The sequence below is a fragment of the Anopheles gambiae genome, chromosome X (genome assembly GCF_943734735.2).
Source record: "Anopheles gambiae chromosome X, idAnoGambNW_F1_1, whole genome shotgun sequence".
In the NCBI taxonomy this organism is placed as follows: domain Eukaryota; kingdom Metazoa; phylum Arthropoda; class Insecta; order Diptera; family Culicidae; genus Anopheles; species Anopheles gambiae.
The window spans coordinates 872,959-886,096 of record NC_064600.1 but is presented as its reverse complement, the minus strand read 5'-3'; the positions used below and the strand labels follow the sequence as shown (position 1 = coordinate 886,096).

The window sequence follows — 13,138 nt, the reverse complement described above, 5'->3', positions numbered from 1 at the left end:
TACTCAGTTCTTTTCTTGGGATTCACTCGTTTGGAATTCAGTTCAATGTGAATCAATGTGAACAAAAATCCCAAAAGAATGAAACGCACAAATGGAATGAATAGTGGTAGGATTCATACAAACTCTTCCTGATGAGAGAACTAGGACGTTCCGGATCAGATAGGAGGTCAATTCTGAGAAGAATAAGAATGCAATTTCTCATCCAGCTCAGCTACTCAGTTCTTTTATTGGGATTCTGTTCCCTCAACTCTATGTGAATAAAAATTCCAAAAGAATGAAGCATACAAATGGAATGAATAGTGGTAGGATTCATACAAACTCTTCCTGATGAGAGGAATCCATACATTCACCTTCAGGATTCAACTCACAATACAACTCTTCCTCAGTGCACATCATCTCTAATCGGCAGCGATAGCGCAACTGGTGTCTGTGTGTACTGAGTGTGTGTATCCTCTCGCAGCAAACCAACAACGGCAACAACTAAAAGCAACTGCTGCCAGCAACAATTAGAGAGCCTTCAATTCCGCTTATTTCGCTCAACAAAAACAAAAACAAAAAAGACACCCACACACACCTCCCCACAAAGAAAAACACATTTCCAATTCAATTAATTGTTTTTTCCTTGCCACACAATCGCACAGAGAGAGAGAGAGAGCATGGCGGGGATGAGTAAATCGGAATCGGAAAATCGGTTTCCGTGGTTACAGAGAGCGAGAGAGAGAGAGGGAGAGTGAGTGAGTGCAACAGGAACTCGTAGCGGACTGGCACATATTCACACACAAATGCATACAACTGTCGCGAGGATTGGTGGCCAATATCCCACCACCCCCCCCCACCCCCTACTTCCCGGTTGATCCTGTTTTTAACCGACCAACGCTCGTCCTTCAGGAACGAAACTCCGATGTACGAGTTGATGGTTTCTAGGTTGCACCGTGTGTCTGCATGTGTGCCCGTTGTGTTCTTTCTTTCCGGGCCAACGCGACCAAACCCAACTGGTGGTGGTCGTCGGAAACCCCTTGGAAAACTGGGAGAAAGAGTTTTGGAGCTGGGGTGCAAGCGGACGGAAACCAATCGATCTCGGGTGTGTGTGTGTGCACAGGAGCCTGCTGTTCGGGCAAAAACAACCCCACCCGGAAAGTGGCCCGGGAAAGGGGAGTGAGTGTGAGTGTCCACAGGATGTGCATCCAGTGGGTGGGTGTGTACACCGATATCCAAGCAGCCTTGGTTTGCTTGTTAGGGTAGCAGTAGCAGCAGCAGCAGCAAAGTTACAACGTGATTATGTAGGACAGGACCTTCGCTGCAGCGATCCGGCTTTTTTTTCCCCGTATCCTCCGCCAGTAAAGCTTCGCCTAACGAGCACGGTGCACACAACAACACCACTACCATCATCATCATCGTTATTGATGTGCAACAACGGAGCAACACAGCAGCAGGGAAAACACTCTGCAAATTTCAGGAAATTTCATTGGAAAAACAACCGGCCCTAAAACCGAAAAGAAGAACGCACAACAATGCTCCACAACACGGAGGGGAATGCATACGGATTAATTTGTCAGCAGTAAGGCAGACGCCTAACGGTAGGCAATCCGCACGACAGAATTATCTTTTTAATAGGTTACCTGTCAATTTGAACAATGCTATTGCGCGCGTGGAATGCCGAGAGGCAAGGCGCTGAGGCGCTGGGATGGCTGTACAGTTGTTATTATTAGCTCGTGTGCCCCCGCGCGAACCCGCGGCAATGGGGCAGAGCATCCGGGGCCGGCGCAAACCATTGCCAGTTGCCACAATAAGTGGCCGAGCGGGGGCGGGAAGAGGAAGCGAATCCTGTGCTGTGATTTGTCCTGGATTCCCTGGCCGCTGAGTGAGGGGTTTCGCGAAACTAGACACATTTCGAATTGGATTGGATCCCCAACATCTGTCCCCTCTTCGTCCATTGTCCGCCGCCTGCAAGGTAAGCTTCCTCGAATGCAGCATAAATGAACCTACGCTTTCACCTGCGCACTGGAGGGGGGGGGGGGGGGGGGGGGAAAAACAACCGAACGGAGCCACATCCTTCTATTTCTGTGTGCAGCAGCTTCGTGGGATGGTTTGCGAGATTTTCTTTTACCCCGGTCCCTGTCACCGCTTGCCTCTTCTTCCCATTGCATACAGGGAAGAGCATTTCCCCGCGGGCATTATAAATGTGGATTATATATCCATTTTTCCTACCACTAGTGTATTCTGCACCCACACACACACACACACACACACACACACACACACACACACACACAGACGCCCAGTTGCCGGAAGTAAAGTAATGAGCCGAGGAGGAAAGGTAGGGGTGGTGGGGGTGGGGGGCATCCCCAAACAACAAAACCGGCGCTGATGATGAGGTTATGGCATAATGGACGAGAAAGTGCTCGCCAATCGCAAAAGCGTAAGTGGGCGGGGGCTGGAGGGTTGGCAGTGGTCCTCTCTGCCCCCAACCACTCTTCCGTGGCCCGCAGGAGGGGAAATAATAATATAAAATAACAAGCATCGCGCGTGGAAAACCTTGGACCTTGTGTGCTAAAAGCTTCACCCGTGACGGGTTTCCTGATGCTGAGTGGTAGTGGGTGCTAGAGGGAGGAGGAGGAGGAGGAGGAGGAGGAGGAGGAAAGGTGGGAGTTAAAGTTTATTTTCATATAATGCTTGTTGCCGCTGGCTTTTCCCGCTGCGCCTGCTGTGCGGCAAGGATAAACGCAAACATCCACCTGTTGTGGATGCAATTAGGGGCCGTGCTTTAACCTCACTTTTGCTCCCGCTGCAGAGCGAGCGCCAGTAATCTCGCAGACACGAGCCACTAACCTGCTGATACGTTGGCCACTCAATCGGCAGGGTGAGGGAGGGGGGGGGGGGGGTTCGTGGTGGTAGGTTAGTGTTAATTTGCTAAAAAGAGGTACTATTTCACGCGCGCGCGCGCGCGCCCCCGATTTCACACCTCTGAGGGTTTGTTTTAGTTTCTGCAAGGTGACAGTAGGAGCAGCTCTTGCTCCAGTTTTTTTTCGGGTACCAAGACTACGTGCCGCAGAGTGGAGGCATGAGCTATAAATATTGTTCAGATTGTCTTGATGAAAATCTTCGTTTTTGTGTGCGTTGAATTTTTGTTTTCAAAACCTTGGTTGGTTTCTACAGCCCTTAATATACAGCGACGACAGTCCAAGAAGATACCTAAGAGTTTCTCATTGACCTCGCACATCTTCAAGAGCACCCTGGTGACGACACCCTGCTGGAAGACGAATCGGCAGCAGAACTACGCTATAATTCATGCGCCCGTCGATGGCAAGCCTCTCTCCTACACGGGAACATCATTTGCGCGAGTGTGCAAGACCTCCTTGCATACAGATTAACGGAGTTGACCGTGCACGTGCGGTCTTTGTTCGTCGCCTTGTCGCATACCCGATCGACGCGGGAGATACAAATGCCAACCGACGACGATGACGACGGCCGAATATGCTTATGACTGGAATGATATGCAAAAAAAAAAACAGGCAGCGGGCTCGTAACCGGAGCCGCGCGCTCGCGTCTGTTTTGCTCCACTCGATATAAAGACAACGATTCACAGGCACACGCGGTTTGTGGCGCACGCACAGGCGCAGAAGCAGGGGGGAAGCAGTAGCAGTGCAAAGGCCGCACAAACCAGTCCAGCGCTGCACCAGCACCACCGCAGCAGCAACAGTAAGATCGTTCCAGGTCGATCCAGAATCGATCGAGCTGTCAATTAGCCTGTCAGACTAACGCACCGATGAGGGGGAGCGGGAGTCGTTTTCATATTTCCTCTCCACGTTTCTACCACGTTCAGATAAATCAGCGCACAGTACAGGCTCTGCACGGAAATGTTGGAAAACAGTATGCCTTTGTGTACCCATCCCTTTCCCTGCTGTGCTTGGGTAGGGCTTCCTTGGAACGCATCGCATAGGCTTTTTGATGGTTCGGAAGCGCTGCGGAGAGGAGCGGAAGTACACACGCAAGTATGCACTTGGGGCGGATGCGAACCAACGCTCTGCTAGGTTCTGGAATGATACAATCTCAGTTGGCCCATCAGTGTGATTTCTAAAATGATTCCGATCACGGAGAGTGCGGGCAGTTACATCAGATCCTAAGATCAGGTGGAAGGTTCTAACTCTTAGGTTTGTTCTTTTGCTCCAATCAGTGATAATTGCGTATAAACTTGAGGAACAATGCCTAATTATTGAATTCCACACTATTTCCTTAGACAATAATCCTTCTAAGAAGATTCAAGCAATGTCCTTGTAGGAGGCTAGACAGAAGTTTTCTTGGCCGGGCATTGGACATTTTGTCTAGGTCACAATGTCCACCTTCTTATCCAAGTACCTTTTACCATTTGGACTGTTCCTCCGAGCTGTGTCGTGAAATCTGTCTGGCTGTGTCCTGAAATCTGAATCGTGAGCTGTGCAAACAACTTTTAGACACATTGGCTCTAAGTTTTCGCCAGTATCTTGAAATCTGTCACTTCAAAATGTCTGAAACCTTTGCTAACAAGCATTGTTCGGTCGGCTTGAAGTCTGTGATACCACTCCAATCTTTGGAGCTAGCACGGGTCCTATGAGTTGAGAGATTTGCAATGATTGTTACGATTCAACAGACTCAAAAGACCAGATTGAAAAGATATAAAGTCTGAGTTACGTACTGCAAGTCTTGAACTAGTCTGAAGTATCTCTGATATTATTTATGGATTAGACCTGGCAACGAATCTCTGGGGATTTGGCCCTACTCTAGTGCATTACCGTATGGAACACAGATGTCTTTCATGAGTTAGCATTGCAAAGAGATCATAGTATCAGATCTACATGATATAATCGAGATGACGAGGATGATGCATTACAAGATGTATTCAACGTTGTTGTGACGACTGGAGCCATCGACAAACATCTCAAATGCTCAACACATTGCTAGAGCTGCTGTTTGTAGCATTCTGAATTCTTGAAAAAGACGCTAATCAATGCTAATATCACATGGCTCTGGTTAGCGTTTACATGTTGGCAATGTGTTTTTCGAATCGATCGAACACACTCCACGCTACATTGTTTATGCGTCAACATACACAAGCTAAGTAAGATCAATTGTTGACGCAGCATGGCTGACTCACTGTGTCTGGGCAAATGGGTGAGAGCTATCCCGGATGGAAGAAAGACGAATTTGTCAAGCCGTAACTGGTACAGTTACAATGTCGATGTGTGCAGCAAAAACCCCTCCCCAGACCAGACATGCTCCACTGGTCTTACACTTGAAGAACATAAGCGCACACACACACACATACACAGTGTGACGGACAAGGTAGCGCGATTCAAAAGGCAGATGTCACATAAGTGGCAACAGTTGCGTTAGAATGCGAATGACGCTGTTGTTGTTCGTCGTCGCGTTCGCACGTATAGCTATGCCCGAGTCACACACACACACACACACACACACTGAAACACAACAGCAACAACAAGCACAACGGTCTGGAAAACTGGTCCGCCCCATTCTAAACCCCCCGAACCGACCCTTTTCGCTGGATAGTTCCAAGCGCGCAGTGCGGCAAAAAATGGGCAAGAAGAACGGAAAACGGGGTAGCTGATCGCTTCTTGCTTTCATCAAGCGCCGCGAGAACCTCTTCCCTTGCCACCGATCATGGCGAGAGATCGGTAAGAGATTCAGCTCTTCCTCGCGCTCTCTTCTGTTGATTGCTCGCTCTCTGCACTGAGCGGGAGTTGGCTCTTTTCGCTTTGCCGGAACATTCCGGATGGAGCAGCGAAACCGGGTATGACGACATCCCAAATCACCAAGTGTACGAGAAACCACCCCCCCCCCCCTCTTCCCCTCCCCAACGAAATCGCTTGGTGTGCGCTTGGTGGAACGCTTTCCCGGTCGTCGTCTCCAGTGTGGCCAAATTAAGACACGAAATAAAAATGGGGAACACAACACACGCGCGGTTTGCGAATTTTGCGGTGGTACAACACTGGCTGATTGTTTTACGTAGCTGCTTTTTCCCGCTGAGTGGGTGTAAATCGAGTATGGTCTTGCGGGTATAGTAGAAGCTCTCTCTGTTTCACAGCAGTTGAGATGCGCGCAGACGAGGCAGTAATGATCTAAAAGAACTTGAAGTGCTCTTAAATGTGTATTAGACACAAATAGTTCGGATCTTAGACTGACTTTGCAAAAAATCATTAGGAATTGGTCTGCCAAGGAGAACACAATACCATGAATACTTCAAATCCCACGTCTCAAGGAACTTCCGCAAATAAAGTTCTTTTTTTGCAAAAGCTACAGAACCTATGCATCTAAGTATTTCAATGTTCAGACATTCAGAGGCGTTCAGAAATTCAGGTAATTTAATCTCAACTAGAACTATTTCTATACTATTTCTAAATGAGTTCCTTTAGATGCCCATTTGAATGATTTTGACGCCCAGCTGCGTATCTCAGGCAAGTGCTCTCCAACCTTTTTAGGACCACGGACCACTGGTGTTTGAAAATACGTCTGCCGTGGTGCACATATATTATGTGCGTATGTTTAGTAGACTATGTTCGAAGCTTTTTGATCAAATTATGCTTAATATTACTCTAGACATGTCTGTTGAAAATTTATTCTTGATTGTGAAAAAGACATTAACGATCTGCATTGTAAAACAGCTTTTCTTTGTAAAAAAAAAAACAAATCTTTCGCGGACCTTGTCTGTTCACGTCACGGACCACAGGTTGGAGGCCACTGTCTTAGGCCACAGGTACAGAACCTTTGGCAGAATATTCCAACAACGTTTTAACGGGCAAAACCTTTCCATTGCTACTAAAACCAATAGCAGTATCATTGATTCGTTCGCAGGCTCAGACAGGCTTAGGTTCACGTCGTAAAAAAAAAAGGATTTTATTATGCCATTCGTTTGCATGATTATGAGCCAGGGGCAACATCGGACAGCCAGGATAACCACCTGTTGCTGTGATGTTTAATCAATAGTTTGCAACAACTCATTACCCCGCTACATCGCCAAGCGCGTCTTAATTGCTTATGTAATCGCGTAATAAAACATTTCAATGAGTAGCATAATTGCTTCTAATATGTATATGGAATACAACAAAAAGGAGCTTAATTAAAACATTATCATCTCATGTCATACTACAACTTATGAGCAAAAGAGCTAGTTGAATTGAAACGATTCAGTAGTGCCTATAGATGCATTGGAAGACTTCAGATATTTCCATGATTTTGGTTGAACTTTGGCCAGTTCTTCTTACCAAGTGATCTTCACTCGATTAAATTATAGCTAAATCAATGAGATGAACCTTGGACATGAATCGCACCACTTTTGGAGCTTAACAGCAAGGGTTACGGGCAAAACCCTACCACGCCACAAGTCCGGAGTGCAAAGTACACCCGTTTTACAACCTAGCAAGCACACGTGGGGGTACTACAATCGAGTCCGCGTGTGCAATGAGTTGATTGGTTTGTTAGCTTTGCAGTGAAATGAACCCCTGCCCCGGTGGAAACTCAGCAAGAATGCTCGTGCCGATGGTTTCGCCGAGAACATTTGGAAATGACGACTCATACCCCGCCGCCCTCAAGTTGCTAGCTGTGGCAAATGAATTGTGCTACGTGGTTAAGAATTTATTCCCACCTCCCTCCAGTGCAGCGCGCATTTCAAAACCCCAAAAATAGACGACTTCTGGGGCGTGCAGCGCCCGGTTTTACTGCAACCAGATGTGGCTTCTTGATGAACCCCCCCGTTGGCAAAACCCCACGCTTGGGTTGTTTTCGCTGTGCTTTGGGGAATGCATTCGCAACACAGGTTGTTCGCGAAATGTGTTGACACTGAAACGCGCAGCAGACCGATACCAAACGTCGAAGATTCAGTGAGTTCTTTCCGTGTTTTGCATAACCTCAGAACCCAACCTAACAGCAAACACAATGACGCGATGCCCGTGATGTTGCTGATCTATCTGATAAGGAGGGCCCAACAGCCCGACAGCAGCGGCAGAGCACGCCCCGAGATTAGTTGTTACACACTTTTTGTTTGTTTGTTTCGTTTTAACGGTTACATGCCAATACGCGCGATAAGCAAAATCAAAAGCATACAGTTGGGGCAAGATGGAACCCGCGTGGAATGTTCCGAAGCATGACTCATCGCTCTACGGTGCAGCAAAGACCTACCTTCGGCAGATCGCGAATGTGGTTCGCGTCTAGCAGCAGCTCCTCCAGACTGTTCGAGTAGCGGAAGATCTCCTCCGGCACGTTCGGCAGCGACGAGTGCCGGTTGTCGACGTACTCGATCTGCCGGTTGCATCCCTTGAATATCGGTATGTACTTGAACATCCTGTCGGCGGCCTGTGGTCCCGCGGAGGGGGTCGAAAAAACTGGATGCCCAACCGTAAAGGGCGGGGTTGGGGGGGGGGGGAGGACTCGATCCACACAACTGTTTCACACTTTCCTGCTGTACTTCTTATTATTTTTTTGCTTTTCTTTTTTTTCTTCTTCTTCTACCGCTTTCGCTCACTTGCTTCTTCCGCGCGTCGTCGCTCGTCCGCTTCTAGCGTTGGCCGCTAGCGTGAGGAGGAGGAGGCTGCGGGGTGGGGGACCTTTAACCACTGTCCGTCGCTGTCGCCTGTGGTCGCGCGCGTCCTCCTGCCGGGCTGCTTCCGGCGTGCGATCGTCGATCACTATCACTACTACCACCACCACCACTACTACTACTACCACCGCCGCCACCACCACCACCACCGCCTCCGCAGCACGTCGGGCGCGTTTTGGCAATCAACATCAACACCGCCGCCACCTTCGCTCTCTTCGCGTCCGCACCCGCATCCACCCCCTTCCGTTGCTGGTGCTACCTTTTCTTCTTTTTTTTCTTCTCCTTCTGGTCGTCGTCGTCGTCTTCGTCTTGGCGCGTGGCTCGGCGAACCTTCTGAGCTCAAGCCGTATTACTCTAGAGGGAGATTTGCGTTGTTTGTTCAGCGATGGTTATGAATTGGGCTTAAGACGATCGTTCTTATCACACCAAAAAAAAAAAAAACGCACACAATTCTGTGACAATGCAACACCACCCAGAACCGACCTGCCCTAATGCACAGCACCCCACCGGGGTGCAGAGCAAACGTTCTTTTCCCTGTTCTGTGTGTTGGGTGGGGAGAAGGGAACTCTCAGAGCGACTGGACAAAACAAAAATGCAGCCTAAAGAAGGGGAAACAAGGGAGGAAAATAAGGAAATTATGTTTTCCCGGGAGAAAAATTAAACAACAAAAAACGCACACACACACACACACACACACACACACACAAAGGAAGGCCCAACCGGATGGGGCATAAATTATTCGTTCGCCTAGAACTCCCGCGTTTCGTTGGTGTGACTCACGAAAAAGGGAAGAACGTATCCTTTCAAGACAAAAACACACACAGACACACCTATACACCGGGAAGAATTGTTTCACTGTCACACACACACACACACAGACACAGCCACAGCGTTTGGTTGTAATGGGTTGATTGTAGGGACAAGTTTTTGGGGTGGGCCAGCAAACAAACAAAACAATTCTCACTCGCACTGAAAGTCAGCGATACAACACAACAGCCAATTTTCCCACGCTTTGTGTGTGTGTCTGTTCACCTAAAATCTTCCTTTACATCGGTAGCAACAATGAGCGAACAAAAAAAAAAGGGACCTAAATGAACCTACAGCAAACTGCTCGACTCCCGAAAACGGGCTTGGGAAATTCCGTCACTACTGCACAGCTTACCAGCACGTGTGTGTGTGTGTGCGTGTGTTTAGTCCACAAGGATGGCACAAAACAATGGATCGCCTCTTGTCTGGCCGACACACACAGCAATAGTAGCAACGGGCTGATGCTCTAGCAAGACATCAACTGCTCCGTCCCCTGCCGCGTGTGCGCGACCGTGTGTGTGTGTGTGTGTGTCGGTACATCCAAAAGTGCGTAAGTATGCTCCAGAGTCAGCGCGCGCGCGTGTGAGTGTGTGGATGGATGTGCATTTCACTACTCTCTCTCTTTCTCTCTTTTTTCTCCCTTTTCTCTTTCCAGCACCCTTGCCGAAGTGGTAACCAAGTGGTCGTTTATAATTCACGAACTTCATTTCATTTCGTTTTTTTTTTTTGTTTGGTTACTTCAACTTTTATGCTGCTGTTGCTCTCTCTCTCTCTCTCACTCTCTCTCCACAATCTGACCTCTTTCCCACGGCCCGAAGCGCGCTAGGCGGATCACATCGGTCACAAGAAGTTGATTGAAGTGTGGTAGGCCGGGATGAGGGCGGGGAAGGTAGGGCTGGGCTGGAACTTTTCGTTTGATTGTGTGTGCTGCGTCGCTTGATTGTTGGTTGGTTGAAAGGTTGAAACAATAAAACAAACACAAAAAAACGCACTTTTACAGCAACTTTCGCCTTACAATTGCGCTCCAAAAGAAGAGAGCGAGAAAGAGAGCAAGAGAGAGAGCACGTGAACGAAAGGGACGGAGAAAAATTCTGCTAAATAGGCACAAGGAGAAAGAGAGAAAGAGTGAGAGAGAGGGAGCAGGGAGGAAGAAGAGGCAGAGAAAGAACCGAACGGATGACACACCTCACCGCACACACACACACATAGGTACACGCACACGCACCGACAATTGCTTCCCAAAAAAGCGTCACATTTTGTTAAATTTCTCGTTCTCTCTCTCTCTTTCTCTTAGCTGGCCTTATTCTGGGGCTGGAAAACTAATCGCGCTTGTTTCGCATCGTTTCCAGTCCCACAAAACGCCCACCATTTTCATTTTTAACCCTCTGCATCACACACACACACACACAACAGAACAGCCGCGGAACGCACAATGGAAAAACGGTTAATGCACGGTGACGCTGCGGTTGCTAAAGGGGGAAGTGGGGGAAGCAGCAGAGGAAAATCGCTACTGTCAAAGCTTCAACATTCCTGAGCCGGCCGAGACAGAGAGACAGAGAAAGAGAGCGAGAGAGAGAGAGAGAGAGGTCGCTGCGATCACGCGGGTCGCGACTGTTGCTCACCGTGCCTCACCCTCCTACACCACGCGCGCACACACACACACACGCACCCAAAGAGGTTGCACTCTCTTTGCCTTCCCGCTGCCCAACACACACACACACCGCTGGCTGGAATGAAAGTCAGTTCACAAACACACCACGCAACAAAACCCTGAAAAGAAGAAAAAAACCTTTTCTAAAAAAAAAAGATTCGCAAACAACAAACTGGCACGCACGCACGCACGAATAAACAGGGTCCGAAAATACACAAACGCGACCACGAGCGCGTCCGCACACACATACACACGGTACGGCGGTGAGGGAGAGACTAAAACAACGCCGAGCGCGCGCGACAATTCCAGCAGTGCGCTTTTCGCCCCGTTTCTGCCGGATAAAGAGAGAGCGAGATGGAGAGAGGAGCAGCAGCAGCGGTGACATGAAGAAGACTGCACATCGTCAAGCAGGGAGAACACACCCGTTGCTTTGTCTCTTTCCTTCGATCGCTTTCTCGCTCTCACTCTCTTTGGTGCTTTGCGGGCCACAGTTTGCGATCCGGCGATCGCTCGCCTGCTCACTTCTGACGCGTCATGCACACAGGCACGCACACACACACACACACACAGACACGGGGGCGTATAACGGATGCGCCAGACACACGCACACAGGCAGACGAGCGAGCACACGCACACACTCCATGTAAGCGGTGTCGTCAGCTCACGACTGCGGTGAGCGTGAGCGTGGGCTGGATGGCAAACGAACGGTGAGAAGTGAGCGTAGTGAGCAAACCGCGTACCACTCACCGATTGCTTACGTGTGTCGGCGCGTGTGAGTGTGTGCTTGCGATGGATGCACTCTCTGCTGCTCTCTGTCCTACACGGGAGCGCACACACACACACACTGTCACTGTCTCTTTCGCGCCGGCCCCTCTCTCTCTCGCTCTCGCTCCGTGTGTTCCTACCCGTGCACAAACGCACATACACGCACACATACACTCACACACACACTTTTCCACCCTGACCCAGCCCAATGCATTCGCGTGTCCTTTGCTTCCCTTCTCGCTCCCTTTTTACACCGCCTCATCCCGTGGCGAGCATTATCCGGCAGGGGGCAGTGATTTGCTAATTAAGAGTAACTCGCATGGTTCGGCGTGCCAAAACGGCACACAGCTCGTGCCATTTTGCTCGCTAACCATGAAAACAATGCAACAGCGGCTTTGTTTTGTCCGGCAAGTGGCCCCATTGCTGCCCTCCTGCTAGCTCAAAAAGTGCATTTGCGGCCGGGGGCACCGTTCCAGCAGCAGTAGCCATGGAAACGTCATCATCCAATTGTGTGTTTTCGGACGAACGGCACGGTACGAATGCACGAAAGAACGAAACGCTACTCACTCACAGCTTTCCCACACTAGCGCGCACTAAAACACACGTACAGCTTCGCTTTCGAGACCACCGTTGCGGCCCTTATCGGCTATCGTACTAAAACTCCTATCCGCTCGGCCGTACGGGACGCATTTGGTAAACAAGCACGCGTTGACGTAAGCCCTTCCCGTGCTGGTTCCCCGTTGGGCAAGGCGAGGGTTTTTGACGTTCAAAAATAGCTGCATCTCGCCCATTTTCTCTAGCCGTCCTGTACTCGCTTACAGTGCCAGTCCTTTGAACGCGTGATAAATGTACACAACTTGGCGGAAGATACGAAATAGAAGTGCTCAATTTTGTTGATTATTTTGAATGAAAATCAACAGAAAAGTGGTAGACGTGTTAGTATATCATTAGTTTGAAGGTTGCAAATTACTGTACAACCCATAGCATCGCCGTTCAAAGTGCTCGCACGCCCGCAGCTGAGCGAGATGTCAGGCAAAACGTCCACCGACAGGTAAGTTTGCCAAAAAAAAAAAAAATGAGATGAAGAGGCAGGTATAATGTGATCGTTCGGTAATGCTACAGATTGAGTTAATCTTGATGAGTGGATTTTTTTTTGTAAACCACCATCCACCAGTATGGCGGTGTGGCAACAGAAAACGCGACTGCGACACTATACAAGAATGCATGTGCCCACGTCCTCATGCTCCGATATACAGATCAACGAAAAGCTACCGATCAGGGAAGACCGCCGTGCTGGCATGGTCAGAAAGCCAATAATTATCCAGGTC

At 49.1% G+C, this 13,138-nt stretch overlaps 1 protein-coding gene and 1 long non-coding RNA gene across 33 annotated transcripts in view; one reads left to right on the top strand and one right to left on the bottom strand.

Annotated features, from left to right (window-relative positions):
* Positions 1-12,527, bottom strand: part of LOC1272222 (protein lap4) — a 53,118-nt gene extending 40,591 nt beyond the window's left edge. For 2 of the 32 annotated variants that reach the window (XM_061648970.1, XM_061649123.1), the window contains exons 1-2: positions 11,184-11,577; positions 8,170-9,186 (exon numbers count right to left, since the gene is read on the bottom strand). In XM_061648970.1, coding sequence (XP_061504954.1) covers positions 8,170-8,331 — 162 coding nt within the window. In that variant the 5' untranslated portion in view covers positions 8,332-9,186; positions 11,184-11,577. Of the gene's footprint in view, positions 1-8,169; positions 9,187-9,417; positions 9,626-9,688; positions 10,057-11,016; positions 11,117-11,183; positions 11,579-12,377 lie in introns of those variants that run through there. The other 30 variants (XM_061649096.1, XM_061649112.1, XM_061649049.1 and 27 more) reach the window with 29 other exon arrangements.
* LOC133391965 (uncharacterized) lies at positions 9,812-10,397 on the top strand. The gene is made up of 2 exons (XR_009765391.1): positions 9,812-9,944; positions 10,050-10,397. It is a non-coding gene; the product is annotated as an uncharacterized LOC133391965 (long non-coding RNA).
* Positions 12,528-13,138: the final 611 nt, after the last annotated feature.